The sequence below is a fragment of the Cyclopterus lumpus genome, chromosome 21 (genome assembly GCF_009769545.1).
Source record: "Cyclopterus lumpus isolate fCycLum1 chromosome 21, fCycLum1.pri, whole genome shotgun sequence".
In the NCBI taxonomy this organism is placed as follows: Eukaryota; Metazoa; Chordata; class Actinopteri; order Perciformes; family Cyclopteridae; genus Cyclopterus; species Cyclopterus lumpus.
Window position 1 is genome coordinate 16,842,694 of NC_046986.1, and position 16,915 is coordinate 16,859,608.

The 16,915-nt window shown below is 43.2% G+C and overlaps 1 protein-coding gene across 1 annotated transcript in view; it reads left to right on the forward strand.

The window, feature by feature from the left end:
• pard3bb (par-3 family cell polarity regulator beta b) overlaps nucleotides 1-16,915 on the forward strand; it is a 180,929-nt gene that overhangs the window by 98,085 nt on the left and 65,929 nt on the right. The window contains exons 18-21 of the mRNA XM_034561246.1: nucleotides 1,485-1,700; nucleotides 3,842-4,070; nucleotides 13,685-13,795; nucleotides 14,124-14,498. Of these exons, the coding sequence (XP_034417137.1) occupies nucleotides 1,485-1,700; nucleotides 3,842-4,070; nucleotides 13,685-13,795; nucleotides 14,124-14,498 (931 nt within the window). The remainder of the gene's footprint in view (nucleotides 1-1,484; nucleotides 1,701-3,841; nucleotides 4,071-13,684; nucleotides 13,796-14,123; nucleotides 14,499-16,915) is intronic.

Below are 16,915 nucleotides of genomic sequence, written 5' to 3' on the forward strand. Positions count from 1 at the left end.
TATCTGTATCGAAGAAAGCGAAAGAATCAGACTAAACTCAGCTTTGATTCCACATCGATTCATCACTCGTCGTCATGCACACTGTGTTTGTGGATGGGAGTGTCACATGTCACGGCCTTCGTCCGTCAGCAGACTTGCATTATTTATGTGCATACATTCTATGCACGTTATTACTCGTTGTATACGTGTGTGTGTGTGTGTGTGTGTGTGTGTGTGTGTGTGTGTTTGGTTAATGGTCGTCTAAATAGATGTGGAAGTCACATCAGCCCTCTCATCTCCTCCGCTTTGAGAAAAAAATACACACACACACACACATGGAGGAGCTGTGTGTGTATAGAGAATCATTAGCTAAAGTGATTCAGGTTTAGCTATCATGAATCACAGTGGCATCATATCGACAAGCCAGAGCCAGCAAGGAATCCAAAGTGTGTGTGTGTGTGCGTGTGTGTGTGTAAGTAAGGATTACCAGTATTTTGAGCTGGCAGCGAGCCCAGCCTTCCTGCCTGCGTCCCCATTTTTCTCTGTCTCCCTCTCTGCCACCGTGGTATTCCCCCGAGGAAACTTAATTTGCTCTCTGCCTGTCGTTGCTCCTCCCCTCCCTCTCCTCATTTCGCCCACCATCAGCGTCTCCCCCTGCTTGAGGTGTCACACAGCGACAAACCAAATTGGAAGCACACATTACCTTTCGCTCCCTCCTTTGTTTTACAATCTGCGATCCTCACAAGAGGTGGAGACCTCACAGTGGGCTCGAGGCTGAACCTGAACCTGATCCAGCACTCAGCACTCGGCGTGTCATTAGCTTTGGCTGGCTTTCTGCAGTAGGATGGCATGAATCGCTTGATAGTCCCCATAAAGCAGAGCACGCTTTTTACACCACTTGTGGACTTTACGTACTATGAAACTGCTTCTTTACCTTGCTCTTCCTTAAATACCTCCACCATTGCTTCCTCTCATCCGTCTTTCTCCTCTCCCTCATCCCTTCTGCTGGATCCCTCAGTAATATCTCTCCCGGTGTACTTGTGATGATGGATGGAGAACCGGTAACAGTGAAGCGGACCTCACATCCATCACAAACTCAACAACAGCATACTTAACTGCATCACTGTATATATATATATATTTTATTTTCCTGGCTCTGCTCTCCAGAGTTCAGCCATGTCGCGGTATTTTTGGCTCCCAGCCGCCATCTCCACAGGCTTTTTTAAGCCAATCAGAGCAAGGCACAGCAAGATAAACCTCTTTGATCAGAGCTGGAGTAAAATGGCACTTGTCTGTCTACATGCTGACCAGGTGGTTTGTTTTTTGATTGTAGCAGCAACACATTCATATACATTTGAGTTGAATTATAGTTATTCTACTTATATTGTTCCATACAATATTAAAAATAATCATCAGTTCTGGCTGAATGGGTAAGTTTTATTATCATTAATGTGACATAGACATATCTCTTACCCTTCGTCTGTCTTCCTTTCTGTGTCCAACAGCTCCATCAACTCCTGTGGAACTCGGCCCCACCCTCGGGTTGAAAAAGTCCAGTTCCTTGGAGAGTCTCCAGACGGCCATGTCAGAGGTTAACAGAAATAACGAACTCCTTCCCTTCCATCGACCTCGCCCAAATATGGTCAGAGGAAGAGGCTGCAACGAGAGCTTCCGAGCTGCAATCGATAAGTCCTATGATGGGCCACCTGAAGAAGATGATGGTAAGGGATGGAGGCTGTAAGTCCAATAAGTTGGGGACATTGTATGTGTTTTTTTATTTTTATTTTGTCTTGGGCCTAACAATTATTACTTTTTTGTTTTTTTAAAACATTTTTTTCATAAAAAATTAAACATTTAACAGTTCTACTGAAATAGAAGAAACATATTTCTTTCTGAGAGCAGTTTTAATTTAGAGACAAAGATAATTCACCACAGCGTCAAACTGAAACTTTTAAATATGTTGCACTTATGGCCACACGTCTTTTTTCTGTTGACAATCAATGCAAAAATGTGAGCCACTAATATCTCGGCTACTATTTCAAAAAGCCACTGGTGAGCTCGGCGCAGTTTAAAGTCTGCTGTCAAATCTGATTAGTTTAGTAAAGAGCAACCCAGAACGTTCGCCAGCAAAGCAGGACGGGGACATCGCCAGAAGAACGCCATGACTCAAAGCAGCAGCATTGCCTGACAATAAGTGATTCAATTCAGATCTGGGCTTCTAGCATTAAATATTTATCCTGGAACCGACTAGTAGCTTCTTGTTTAGTTTTTAATGTTTCGCCGGGAGGTGCAGTTCAATTCCCACCTGTGTTATTAGCAGCAAACTCTTATCAGTCACCACTGGAGTAATGAGTCGGCTGTTTCAGATCACTACATTCGCACAGGATAGGACTAATAGGGAACATCAACACCACACACACACACACACACACACACACACAGTGGTCGCATCTGTCACCGTCTTTCTAAATGTTCAGCACCTCCAAGGCTGCTGTTAATTGACAGGAAACAGTTCTCTGAAGCGCACTGAGGATCCCTCTGTTTCTTTCTCCGTTTCTCTCTCTCTCTCTCTCTCTCTATCAGTGTGCACCTTCACTTCTCTGTCATGAACTTCTCAGCTACTTGTCTGTTTTTGAGCAGTTTTACCTGTAAATCAGGTGATCAGGAAGGCAAACATTGGCAACATTTTGACAGTTTAAGTGCACAGTGAATATTTAGTCGGGGTTGATGAGTAGCTGATGTAATGTGTGGGATCCTGAGCCGAGTCCAGCTGACTGCAGCGGCTTCACAGTTTCCAGTGAAAAGAGGACGATTCAACAGAGGCTTTGAGTCATTGGCTTTGATGTCTCATGTCGGCTGGGATGGATTATAGTGCTAAATAGCTGCTTCTGCCACTCTCTCTGTCTGTTTTAATATATAAATAAATCAACCCGACCAATCTAAAATTCACCAATTGTTACATGTGAGTCAGAACAAACCAGTGGTCTGCACTTATTTTGTGAAACAGATGTTGGGTTTTGTTTTTTAAGAACCCATTTTTTTGTTTTTTGTTCTGCTGATTCGTGCACAAACACACACACAGATTATTTACACTTGATTTGGTAATTGAAAACAAACAAAAGGTTGTTTTAGGGATATCTGCTGCAGTCATTTTCAGTTTTCAATTCTTAAAAGGAAAACAAACCAGGTCTGACATAAGCATGAAGCAGTGCATCTTCAGACACACACACACACACACACACACACACACACACACACACACACACACACAATTACAATATCATTTGGTTGCTAGACAGCCTTTGTAATTAAGTCCGAAGTGTATGTCTACAAGGTTAAATCTCAATTGAAGTAACTCATTTGGTTTGTTTATCTTATCAAATCTGACAAGTGGTCTCTGTGTGTGTTTTTGCGTGCGTGTGTGTTTGTGTAAGTGTGTTCATTGTAATTCAAGACCAGTTCTCGAGTCATGAGGCATCGAAGTTTACGCTTTGAAAGTCTTCTCTCTCTTTTTTTCTAAATGTTTTGCAGTAAAGTTATTAAATCATTGTTTTCCTTTTTGTTTGTATGCATGCTTGTGTCATATCTGTATCTGATATGTGGTATTGTGTTTTAATCAGGGTTTCAATGATACATCTTTCACTAGGTTCAGCACTTCCATAAACCATCTCATTGGTAATCCTGGTTTACAAAAAGTCTATTACATAAATTTAAAGTCAGGGCATTCATCCACAGTTTGAGTGTCTTTGTGTAAACATTGATTTAATTTAATTTAAATATAACAAAATGATGGAAGTGGACGCAGCACTGCAATCATGTTCTGCTGCTGCTCCTTCAAACACTGCTCTTCTCTTCCCTCCAGACGATGATTCGGAGCCGAGTTCAGGCCGGGACACCCCTGCAAGTAGTTCATCCCGCCAGGGATTGGGTGATCGGATAGAAGAAAAAGGCAAAAAAGACAAGAAAAAGAAACCAAAAACTAAGAAGAAGGAAAAGAATAAGGGGAAAGGAAAGGAGAAAGAGAAAAAGAAAACAGAGGAGCCTGAGGAGACGGAGAAGAAGAGCAAGAAAATAGGCTTTGGTCTGCTCAGGTCAGTGTGTGTGAGAGTGAGAAAGAAACTGATGTTCTTAAGCATGCAATTGTGGTCATGTGCCATTTGTGTGTACTGTTTATGCAAAATGGGCGATACAGTACGCATACTAGTACCCATATGTGGGTTTGAGGGTCAATATTCAATATTTATAATAGTGATAAACAACGACATTTGTGTTGGGTGTCATATAGAATCAATAGTCACATTATATCCGGGTACACTCAAAAAAGTTTATTATAATCCAAGTTAAGTTATAAGTCATTATCCTTAAAAATAAAACCTGTCTTCAAGGCTTCAAATTAAAGTTTGGAATTCACATTGAAAGCAAATCAATAAATCAAATCCACTGCCGGCCTGCACGCTCGCTGTCCGTGCACTAATTGCGCGAGCTGCTATCCTGACAGCTGTGAGTGCGAACAGTATCCATTATCCTTGTTTACATTCGTAATGTTGGGGGAGGGCTGTGCAGGGGAGGCCTGAAGGGATACAAACTTTGAGCAGCTTTTGCACCTCGCGCTGCTCGCTGCTGCTCTTGGAAAAGAGTCGTCAGCGCTGTGCTGGTCGTTTGGTCGGATCATTGTTCAAATGTAGCTTGCTGTCTGTGGTTTCTCCAACGTTACCGACCCAGACTTTGATTCAGTTGATGTCAGCATGATAGCAACAGGGTTTTCAGATCGGTTGGCCCACTGTCCGTCAGCATCACTGCAATGACCTGTGTGTGTGTATGACAGAAATCCTGCCTTTGTAAAACTTCAGGAAAACAGATTCATGGAGTCTGTCATCTACAAAAACATGTACTTTTTCAGTCAAATAGGGCATATAAATGAGCACCATCTCTGCTCACACTCTGTATTCACACTCTATCAAACTAAAATAAACCTTCAACATGAACACTGAGGTCTTTCCCCCCCCCCCTCGTGAAACACTTTCACATGTTCACACAAAGACCACTCTTAGAGCGGCGCCCCAATTTCCTTAAGAGGGGCTGAGAATTATCTGTCAGAACTATTTCATGTGATTAACTTAAACACTATATCTCCCGATGTGAATGGGGCATTAAGTAGACGCGCAGCATGAATGGGGCAAAGTGTTTCAATGAACGATTTGTACTTTCTACCTTAATTGCTACCTAACGTCGGTTGTTGCTAAAAAAGGATTTCACATGACCATTACAGAGATTCAGATCTTAAGAAAAACATTTGCATGCAATTTGATCGAGATAATTCACCCGCTGCCCTTCAAAAAATACTCTTACAAAAGTAGTCTGTGTGAACCAGAACAGAAAAACACTCCCAGATTTTACCACAAAAGATTATATCTCAGTATTGCACATTGTTTAAAGTGAACATTATGCAATTAGAGTGATATGCACTAATTGTACTTGATTTAAGAGGTTCTGTGCTAAGTCTCCTCCTTTTTCTTCACCTCTTTTCCACCTCGTTGTTTTCCTCATTCTCACTTCAGTGTGCTTTTGCCTATAGGTTTAGTCATTACTAAGAAATGTTCTTATGGAGAGCAAAGGCATTTCTTTTATGAGGTGTTATTCATGCAGGTGAGAGGTAAAATGGCTCTTTATACCTCAGCCTGCTCATAGCTGATGGGAGGCTGGATAGATAAGAGGTGTGTGCTGTTTTCTCTCAGTGATAGAAATATGGTTATGGTGTTAGCATCGGCCGCTATGCAAGATATATGTATAACCAATAGACCCTCTATGGCACCATGTGATGTATTTCTACATCAGCTGAGGATTACACAGCTGAGGATCCCAATCGTTCCCACTCCGCCTCCGTCTGTCCCCACATTCCTCGCCCTTTTACCATTACAGCTCTACGGCAATACATGACACACCTCAAGATATTTGTTCTTTCACTCTGTATTACCATCTTAGCAATGTTTTAAGTGCTTGAGAGTTCAGGGAAGGTTACGCCCAATCCCTTCTTTTTACGTTCATCCATCTCTCCTCCACCATCTACTGTACCATGTGTTATTATGGCCTGGACAGCCCATACAGCACTCTCGAGAATATCCCCGTTTAATCTAACCAAGGCTTCCCTCTATGCACCTATCCTTCTATCCATCCTTTCAACCAATCAGTAATTCCCCCATCACGTCTTGCTTTAAGTGCCTTAAGAAACCATATAATACACCCGAGGATATTCTAGACCTTCCCTCTACACCCCATCTCTCATCACCATAAGAGGGCCTTGATTAGAGCCAGGCGATAATCTCTCCCTTTCTCTCCTCTCCCTCTATCGAGCCATATTTCTGTAACCTCTCTCCCTATCTTTTCACCCCCCCACCCCCATAATCTTTGCACTATTTGAAATGTTCCTCTCTGGTCTGCTCCCTCCAGCGCCAGCTCCCTATCTGCATTTAATTGCATGTAATGGAGGCAGACTGAGAAGGCAAATTGGTGCTATTCAGTACAGTTCAATCTAGGCCACACTGCTGATTTGTCATATTCATCTAAGGCCAGATTTGATTGGCCTAATGGTCTGGATGAGAGGTGGTATGGGATACTCAACCTTACTCCAGGGTGTGTGGTTCTACTGTAGTAAATGTATGTCATTGGCTGTTTCACACATTTGAAACACAAGGCCTCTTCACCCTATACCGCAATCTGTTTGCAACTGCAAAGACACACGCTGGCAGTATTACTACCACGTTAATAGTACATTTCTCTCTTATTGTACTGCAGGCCTAATTATGCCAATTCCAAATGAAACGGTAATCACCAAAAAGGCTGGCTTTACGATCGAGTTCTTCACATTAGTGAAGAGAGGGATTGGAAGTGTAGAAAAGTTGAATGAGTTTTCTGCTATGTGCCATTCACTCCGTTAACCCGGACGTCAGAGTCAGACGGTGAAAGTTTGTTTAAATGCCCTTTAAAGTGGGCAGCTTGCTCGTTCACTGTGTCATCTGAACTGCTGCCACCTGCCAATCAGTCATGCCAATCATCTCTGTGTGTGTGTGTGTGTGTGTGTGTGTGTGTGTCTGTGTGTGTGTGTGTGAGCGCACGATGGTAACCATCCTACCGTCATGAATAATCATGTGGTGTTATAACATGATCGGTCACACTGTCAGATGGTTGTCATATAGCTGGCACGCAGTTGCTGTGAATCCTCCTCAGACACTGTGTGTATGTGTGTGTGTACGCGTGTGTCTCCAAATCGTCTGCAGTTGTGTGACACTTTCCCTCTGATCTGTGTATCTTTTTTTCTCTTTGCTCAGAACGTCGAGGGTTGATATTCAAACGTTCTGGCAACTCTCTGAATATGCATCTTTCACAGATACACACGCACCTTCGACTGTAGCTTAGCGCTCCGCAAACATCATCAACAGGAGTATGGCTCGAGAGCGTGGTGTGTGTGTGTGTGTGTGTGTGTGTGTGAGTGTGTGTGTGTGTGTGTGTGTTGTGTGTGAGCGTACAAATGAAAATATGGAAATCTATGAGGTGAGACTGGGGATGTAAAAGGTCTTGGAGAACCAAAGGGGGACAGGCTGTTGCAAGTGCGACATGTTTACGTGATTGTTCATGGGCGTTGTAAAGTATACGTGCATGCTGTTCATTTTCAGATTTCAAATGGTGCGAATTTATGAGAATGTATGGTAATTAATGCACGGGTTGCCAGCTTGGTTGTAATCGTGCACTGCTGTACTCGCCCGTGCACATCGCTGTGCTTTTGCGTGCGTGTGTGTCCGTGTGCATATATGTTTCCCCTGACCGTCGAATAAAGGATCCACCTTCAAACAAAAATGTATGACGGTAGAACTTAAAACTCACAGAGCAACATAATTGGAGAATGCTGCCACCATAGCAACACGTGTAAATGGGCTAAGAAAAAGCACAGGAAGTTAAGGTTACAATTAGAGCGCCGTCATTTTCTTTGAGCTTTGATTCTCTCTCTTTACCTCTCGCTGATGCCTGTAATTACTCCCTCTCTCTCTCTCGCACATATTTTCCTCTTACCTCTCTCTCTAGCACCTCTGTGAGACTTAGAGTGCCCCAGCGTTGGGGTCATTAGCTTAGATGGGGGTGCTTTTACTGGCGCTCGCTGTGTGTTTGAGAGAGAGAGAGAGAGAAAGGGAAAGAGAGAAGACTATTGCATCGGCCTGTCACAATAACTCTTTTTTTTAAAGATTTATTGTACACCCAGCATTTAAATGTGGATTTATAATTCAAAAGGCAACGTTTTGAAGCTCCGGCACTTCAAACTACTCGGCGCAGCCGGACAGCCTGGGATGCCACAAAGTTAAAATACCACATCAAGTATTTATTCTATTTGATTGCACTTTCGATGAGCTAGCAGTTCAGCTACAGAGCGACCAAACAATATGGTCGGATTTGGGTGAAGGCGGCGCAAAATGTGTGGAAGGAAGCTTTTTCAAGCTCTTTCTGCAGGTAAAACCCTCTCTTTTGACCAGCCGCTGCCTCTCATTGTTGCATAATTAGAGAGCACATGCATGAAAGAGGGGGGAGGGCCCCACCAGCTGCCAATCAAACATCATGGCAGAAAGTCATTGGAGTGTCACGGGCTGATGTCATGCCTGCCAATCATCTCTGTGGGTTTGCAAGTGTGTACGTGTGTTTTCTTGAATTTGAATGTGTGCTTACTTATCTGTGTGTGCGTGCGTGTGCGCGTGTTATCGGAGCACATTTGCCAATCATGCATTTGCCAAAGGGAGGCGTGTCTATGGGGTGAGAAAGAGCAGAAGAATAGAAAAAATAGGTGAAGTGAGAGTCACAGATGTTTGCACTCGTTTTTCTCCTTGTGGACTATTCAGAAGCACACGTGTGGAACAGCCCTCTTCTCACTCTGCTCACTTTTTATCTTTCTAATTGGCATGTGTGTGTGTGTATGTGTGTATGTGTGTATGTGTGTCTCTCCTATTTGTTTATGTTGAGGACCTTAATGCCGTGTTGGCCAGTCCTCACATCTAAAACACGTTTGGTGTAAGATCGATTTAGTTATAATCAGTGTTGGTTAAATCATGGGTTCTGGATCATTACGCCTGTTGAGAGAATGTAACCAGGGGCTCAGGCTCCCGCCGAGTGTGGGAGGTAAACATGTCTTTTAGCAATTAGGATTCCTCTTTTTTACCTTTCAACACCTTTCTCCTGCTTTCCTCCTTGGGTTGCCATCAGTAAACGGTTGATCAGATGTACCTAATGAATGTAACAATGTGTACTTCTGCTTGAGTCATACCGAGTTGTAAAAAGCTGCAGTAGCTTTGAAAAGTCACCAGTTTAAAATGACCAGACCACAGTGAGGGCAGAAGCACTGTGTAGACCAGTGGTTCCCAACCTGGGCTCCGCGCCCCCGTTCGGGATCAGCCGTAATGCTTTCTAGTCGCTACTCTTTTAATAATATCGTTACATTGTGAACAATAAATCTGTGTTCAAACCAGCTCAGCACTTCTGTGATACAAGTAGAGGGGGCTTCAAGGAAAACGGGTTGGGAACCACTGGTGTAGACCACCAGCCCCCCGATAGGCATGTAGAGCATGAATGCTTAACGCTTCATCCACACACTCTTGTCACAGCATGAGGACACATAGAGGCAGCGAGTACGAGCCCATCACAGCGCAGTCGACGCTGATAAGCGACAAACGTAAACCCACCAGGAGAAGTACTCGGCAGTGGTTTGGTTCGCTGTTAGGCAAACTCTGTCCAAAAAAGTGTGCAAACTGCTTCCACTCACTGCGTGCCGTCGGGGATTCGGCGATGCACTCAGCTGTGGACATAAGCAGAGGTGCACGCTGTCACATAAACACGCATGTATATTATAATAACCAGTACCGTTGGCAAGCTAAGCTCAACTCAATATAGCACAGCCGTCAGAGTCTCTCTGGCCACATGTGTTGTTGGCGTGTGCAGCTGCGTTGGAGTGACGGCAGCGTATTCTCTCATACACTCATATTGTACCTGCTGCTGGTTGCTCTGTTTAATTAAGATGATATTTCCATATATTCAAGGAGACTGTGATGGGAGCAGAGTGAGGGAAGTTTAATCCTCTTATCTGCATATTTTCTTCTTTTTCCAGTAATCATGTGAATGTGTTTAGTGGAGGTACAGATTGTTTACTTACAGCTGCCTGGTCGCTCCAAAAAATGGACCATGAAATTAAACACTAACAAAAAATCTGCCTAACTCTTCTCCTGCAGAGAGAGGCTTTAAGAAGCCAGTGTATGTCTAATTAAATCTCCCCTGCATGCGAATGACCAGCCATACACTTTCCATACAGATTGTGGTGTCACGTCATGACTATTCACGAGGCGTCATTCTGTTCCCTCTGATGACAGTAAATAGGTAATTTATTCCTCCTGACTGACTATTAATCAGCTCTTCTTGCTCAAGTGATAATATCGTAACTTGTACATTTAAAAGAATCTTCTGGACGTCCAGACTCCGTGTTTAACTTACAGGCTGTTAGCCAGTTCACTTCTTCCATATCACACATGCTTCCTCCTTTTCCACATTAAAGTTGTTGACAGTCAAAAAGAGAACAATTAAAGAAACACACAAAACGGAGTCATGTGTCTCCTGTTCAAAGTTGCTGTTCAAAAGAAAAGGAAAAGGTCAAACATGGGTGTCATGACATCACGAGACAAGCCGAGTCACCTTTTATTGACTTCGATCTCCTTGTTCTCTTTGCACATGCTTGCAGATACAAAGACAAATACACTGGCATCCCGAGAACGTAGCTTTCTATTTCTGTTACTTCCCTCACTTGCAAAAGGACCACATGCACACACAGCAACTAATACTTTCTGTGTCTGTGGCTTCTATATGTTTCTGCCTATATCTATGTGTGTATCGTCATTACATTGTGTGTTTGCATCCATGCACGTTACCTCCCAGTGTAGCCCAGTAATAATACCATCAAGAGGGACTGGAGAGGGAGGGCAGGCCTAATTAAGCTGTAGGTGTCCATTATCTTTGAACATCTTTCTCTTCCCTTTATATCTCCCTCAATGTTCTTTTCCCTTCCATTTGCTGCTAAATTTAAGTAAATAAAAAATTTTAAAGTACACATACATGGTTTCTTGTTTATTCAAATTGGTTTTGTTCATCTTCACTATCAGTTCCTCAAAACCCTCATATACGATATCGATAAAATATATTGCTATTGGGCAGAGTTGATCTCTGAAGTCAGTATGGAGAATGTAAAAGCAAACGGTTGGATTAATCGTATTGTTTTGTCTATCGCCGTCAGTTTACACGTTTTGTGCATTACATTTATTATTGTCGAAAGGTCATTTCTGTAAGCTGTGATTGACAGTGATGAAAGTGTGTCTTACAAGCCGGAGCTAGCGTGGTTAGCATGCTCGTTGCAGCAGATACATCTGCAACACAATACATAAGATAACGTCAACACTGTAACCTCTTCACATTCTGTTGATGAATGGTTATTTTTGAATGTTTGAAATTCAAATTCTCGCCACATCTTCCACATTGCACCTTTTGAAGAGCTCTGAAAGTCCTGTTTTCTCTTCTCACTCGTCATGTGTCTTTTGCAAGTCACGTAAACAACCGTAAATCCAGCCATAACTCAAGTTTTTCTTTTATAATCTACACTTTATTGATCCCACAGTGGGGAAATTCTTCTCTGCATTTAACCCATCCTTAGTTATTAAGTAGCAGCGGGCTGCAGTGAAGAGGCGAGAGAAGAAGTGGGGAGGACAGACGAAAAGAGAGGAGGGGATGTGAGAGGTTAAGTGCTGTGTGTGAGAGAAGTGTTTGCTACCGAAGTGTGTGTGTGGGAGGGGGGGGGGGGGGGGGGCGTGCATGCCAAACGAGGCGGCGAGATGAAGGGGGGAAGCCGAAGAAAGCTATGGATAGAAAGGAGCAGAACTGGGGTTAATGTGAGAAAGGGAGGAGAGTGCTGAGGTAGAGGAGGAGGAACAGGTAAGAAGGAAGAGAGGTGAAAAAGGGGTAAGTGAGGGGAAGACAGAGAGTTGAAGAAAAGGGTAAGCCTGCAGCTCGGTGAGGTAGCAGTAATTAGAGCGAGGCCTGTCCCCTGTGAAGCAAATACACACTCATACTGTTAATGCACACCCACGGTTATGGCCCCCCCAGTCCACATTAAGCATTTCAAAAGAAATGATTACCCCCGCGTACACATTCGGTTTTGTTTTCCCCAGCAATGCGCCAACACGCACAAGCTAAACTACCAAATAGTCCCACATAAAATCACACATTAGAATGACCATGAACGTCCATTTGAATAATGCACAAGCAGGTACGGTGGAGTAACACTTCACAAACAGCTGCAGCAGTGGGCAGCGGAAGTGTAGACCAAAAGAATAATGCATCAATAAATTCACTGGAGAAATAAAACATAAGGCGTGTTATAAGGTCACGGTTTGCATGTTGGAGATATTAACTATTAAGCAGTTTTGACTGGCCCAGTTAACCATATCCTGCTCACCATATAGCTGCTGGCGGGTGAAGCTTAATGAGATTCTATGAGAAGAGTGCTCGTGTTTTTTTTGCATCAGCATTTGAGGCATGCCTATGACACGTTTATACTATGAATGGCTCTTGATAACTAAATATCGATCATTTGTCAGGATTAAAAATTAATAAAAACTGCGTGCGTGCGTGTCACAATGGCTTGTACAGTGTCCAGTAGCGCTGTGTGCTGCTGATGCTGACCACACACAAACTGTATTGACTGGTGTGGTTGGAGTATTGATGTGTGGCCACTTAAAACTTAGTCTGTCGTGTGTATGCCATCTTTTAATTTGGATTAGGTTGTATAGAGTAGCAATACCTTTCCATCTAGCTGGCCTCGATCTAGCTTATTGAACGACTCCCACTCTATTTAATACATATAGAGTTTTATTGAGTCACTCTACATTTGATTGTCCAACTGCCTACTGTTTACCTATGTTTTAATATGTACGTGTACTGTATCTGTTTGCCTTTTATACCTATAGTTTTTGTATATTATAGTTAATAGAGTTTAAGTGAGTGTTATAAGGATAAGGATAAGGATGTTTATTGTAATTTTAAAAAACATACAACGAAATTAAGTTGGCAACTCAGTAAGTACAGCAGTAACAGGCAAAAACATGTATAAAAACTTTTAAGACAGGACATTCTGATTTAAAAACAAGACATTTAAAAATAAATAAAACATAAAACACAGACAGCAGTGAAAAAGTGTTGTGTTATTGTCTATTTGTGTCCCCCCGCAGCACTGTCCGGTGTGAGCTGGGTGGGGTGGGTGGGGTGATGGAGGAAACCGCTCTGGGGAAAAAGCTGTTCCTCAGCCTGTTAGTCCGGGTTTTAGTAGTCCTGAATCTTCTTCCTAATAATAATACAACATAATACAACAAAAAGACGTTTTCATTTTTTTTTAACCTTCACATTTGTGTTTGTTTGTGTCTGTGAGCAAAAGGACGGAGAGAAGCGGAGACGATTCCCTTTTGGTCCTGACACTTAGTCACAGGCTGCTCTCGCTCTGAATGACGCGAGTGCGCTCATGTCACCGCGTTTGCTTGCGCCCTCGTGTGACTCCAGCCATTATACTATTATGTTCTTTCTCTACTTAACGCTGCCTGACTCAGTGTGTCTGATACCCGTCTCTCTGTCTTCTCTCCAGATTCGGGAAAAAGAAGGAGGAGAAAAGGGTGGCGAAAGCAGCTCTGCAGCGACAGAAGTCAGACATTATGAGTGATCATGAGTTTGAGAGGATGAAAGACGAGAGGGAAAGGTGGGGATCTTTGATGACATACAGACTCAAATACTGTGTATATGTACTGTCTTTTGCTTTCTCTCTTATTATTCTCATGGGACACATTAATGCCATTCCTTTCTTTTTATTCTTCATCTTCCTCTTCGTTCTCTCTATACCTCTCTTCCCCATGCTCGTCATCCTCCGAGCTCCATACTAATGGTTAGCTTCTGTGTGGTTGGGTAAAAATCATTTCTTTGTGGTAGACCCTTGTTGTAACTCAGTCATCATTATCCCACTCATCAAAAATCCTCCTTGTTTAAAGATATTTATAGACGTTTTAATTGGCTCTCCATCTGTCTGTCAGGATCGAGGCAGGGCACCCTGAGCTGAGGGAGCACCGGCGCGGAGACCTGCAGGGCGGCGGCGTGGCGGCGTATCCAGATGTTGAAGACGACGACACAGACCCCAACTATGCCCGAATACAATCCTTCAGGGACCGAGATATGGGTCCAATGCTGCAGCCGCCGTCTCAGTCACCTCCCTACAACACAGTCCAGCACGGCCATGTTGGCACCCCTTCCCCCCAAGGCCCCTCTGCATTTCCAGGGCACGGGAATCATGTTACCGACCCCGGAGCCGTCCCGGACGACGACCCCCTTGATAGGCTGTACGCCAAAGTCAATAAACCAAGAGGAGCGGGACCGACATCTCCTCCTATTTCTGCTCCCGCCAATGACGGGTAAGACCCCATGACCTTCTCAGGGTGTACTCATAAGAGGCTGGTTTCATCAATTCTTCAGTCTTAATTTACATTTTAGCATTTAAAAGATCTTAAAAAGTATTAGTTTTATCCTTTTGAAAGCTGCAAATAAACCCATGCCCCCCCCCTTCCTGATGCTTCATATTGCTCCCTCTCTTTCCCCCTCCTGTCTAAATCATGTCTATCTGCCACGGGCCAGTGTGTGCGTGTGTGTGTGTGTGTGTGTGTGTTTGTTTGTTTGAGAACAGACAAAGAGATACAGACAGACAGACAGACAAAAAAGTTTGAATTGTCTGTGCTTGCTTTGAGCTTCAGTGTGAGCGCTTGAGTACTTGCACACCCACTGATATACATATTGTGTGTGTGTGTGTGTGTGTGTGTGTGTGTGTGTGTGTGTGTGCGTGCGTGCGTGTTGTGTTTATCCCAAAAACATCACTGCAGGGGTCAATGTGTTCCTCTCAGCTCCGCCATCCTTACTCCTACCTTTATGTCAGTCACAGCTCACGTACTCCTGAATATATCTACCACTGTCGATACCCGCTCTCACACACACACGCACACACACATCCACCTTAATTTCTCTACGTGTCTTCATGCGAGGAGTAACCCTGTCTGATGGACAGTTTCAGGCTTCATAGAAATGTTTTCCGACACTGTATTTTTCACATATTGCTGCCTTCCTGCATAAATAGTGTATCATTATGAAAAGTCAAGACTCATTCGACCTTGGTTTGTAGGGTACACTTCTTGCACAGGGGTGTGGTATCCAGCACAGTTCAGTGTAGTTTTAGCCAATCCAAGACACTGATGTAAAATCAGTCAGTTTGAAACACATCACATTTTTCTTTCTGTACATTTGTGAAATGGTATGTCGGCGTTTCAAATTTCTAACACTAACTTGTGTGTTAGTGTCGCTTTATTCAACAAATAGTAATAGTAATGCTTAAGTAAGACTCAGGGATCCAGGGTGTGCTTTTGTACCCTACTTAGTTTAATTCGTCCAACATTTATTGACTTAAGGTTCCCCATCTCTTTCCTTCCTTAAAAGAAGTAGAACCAGTCTCAGAACATCTTGATTTTTGGAAACCTGTAGCCACAGCAGCCCTGTCAGATACTGCTATTAATTTACCATCATTTCCTGAAACCTGATGATGCAGACAGAAGCAAGTCCAAGTATCGGCTGACTGTAATTAATGGTGCCAAAAAAAAGAAGGTAGTTGTGTCAGTGTTGCCTGTGTGTGTGCGTGACTCGGTGTTGCTGTGCGTCAATGGAGGCCTGAGCCGCGGCATGCATGTGGGAGACGGAGATAAACAAAATCACTAAAGACTCCATTCCATCAGCACCTCAGCAAAGCGATGAACCACACTGATTTATACACACTCACACACACACACACACACACACACACACACACACAGACAGACAGACAGACACACACACACAGTCGGGTTATGACTTTTGGGGACATTACATTGACTTAATTTCCTGGAGACTTACCCGAACCACAACGGCTGGAACCCTAACCTAAACCTAAACATAAACCAAATCTTCACCCTTAAATCTATTGATTTACGTCCACATTAGGAATGCTTGTCCCAACAATCAGACTGTGTAAACAGACATTGAGCTCGTAAATGTACTTGTTTGTGCACGTACCGCTTTGTGTGTGTGTGTGTGTGTGTGTGTGTGTGTGTGTGTGTGCAGACAGAATATTAGATGTAGATAGATGGCCATCTGTTACGAGAGCACGTTATGGATATTAAAAATGGCTTAAAAAGCCACACAATGAAAGAATAAATGCCTCGTCCTTGGTAATGTTGGATAATGATGATAATTTAAGGGCAGAAACAACACCGTCAGCTGAAATTAGACTGCCCTCTCTGACTCGCACCCTCCTCTGGAAACTGTGAGTGCTGCTCGATGACCAAATAAACCAAAAGCCAGCTGAGTCGGTGGAAATGATAATAACATTGAGTCTGTCCCGATTAGAAAATAAAGATCGGTGAGCAGGATATAATACTTCATAATGCTTGCTGTACATTTTGGGCAGTTGCTACCTTCACCTTGTTGGCTTCTTTGAAAGAGTATTGTTGCATTAACAAGTTGATATCTTTTTAATGGAGCAATCATTTGAAGAAAATTTTAAAATACAACTATTTTGTTTCATTTGTGCTCACGGTTCTACTTTATGTGTCCTGTGCTTACCCATGCAGTCTGCTCTGTAACTACTGGTGCACCGCCACTAATTTAAAAAGCCCCCATAGTGATTTTACTCCGGAGTTGGGTCTGAGCCAAACACTAAAACAGCTCATAAATGCTATTATTTAATATGTATCTCTGGGATACATGTGCAGTGAAAAGCACATTACCAATCAATAGGCACTCATAGTTACCC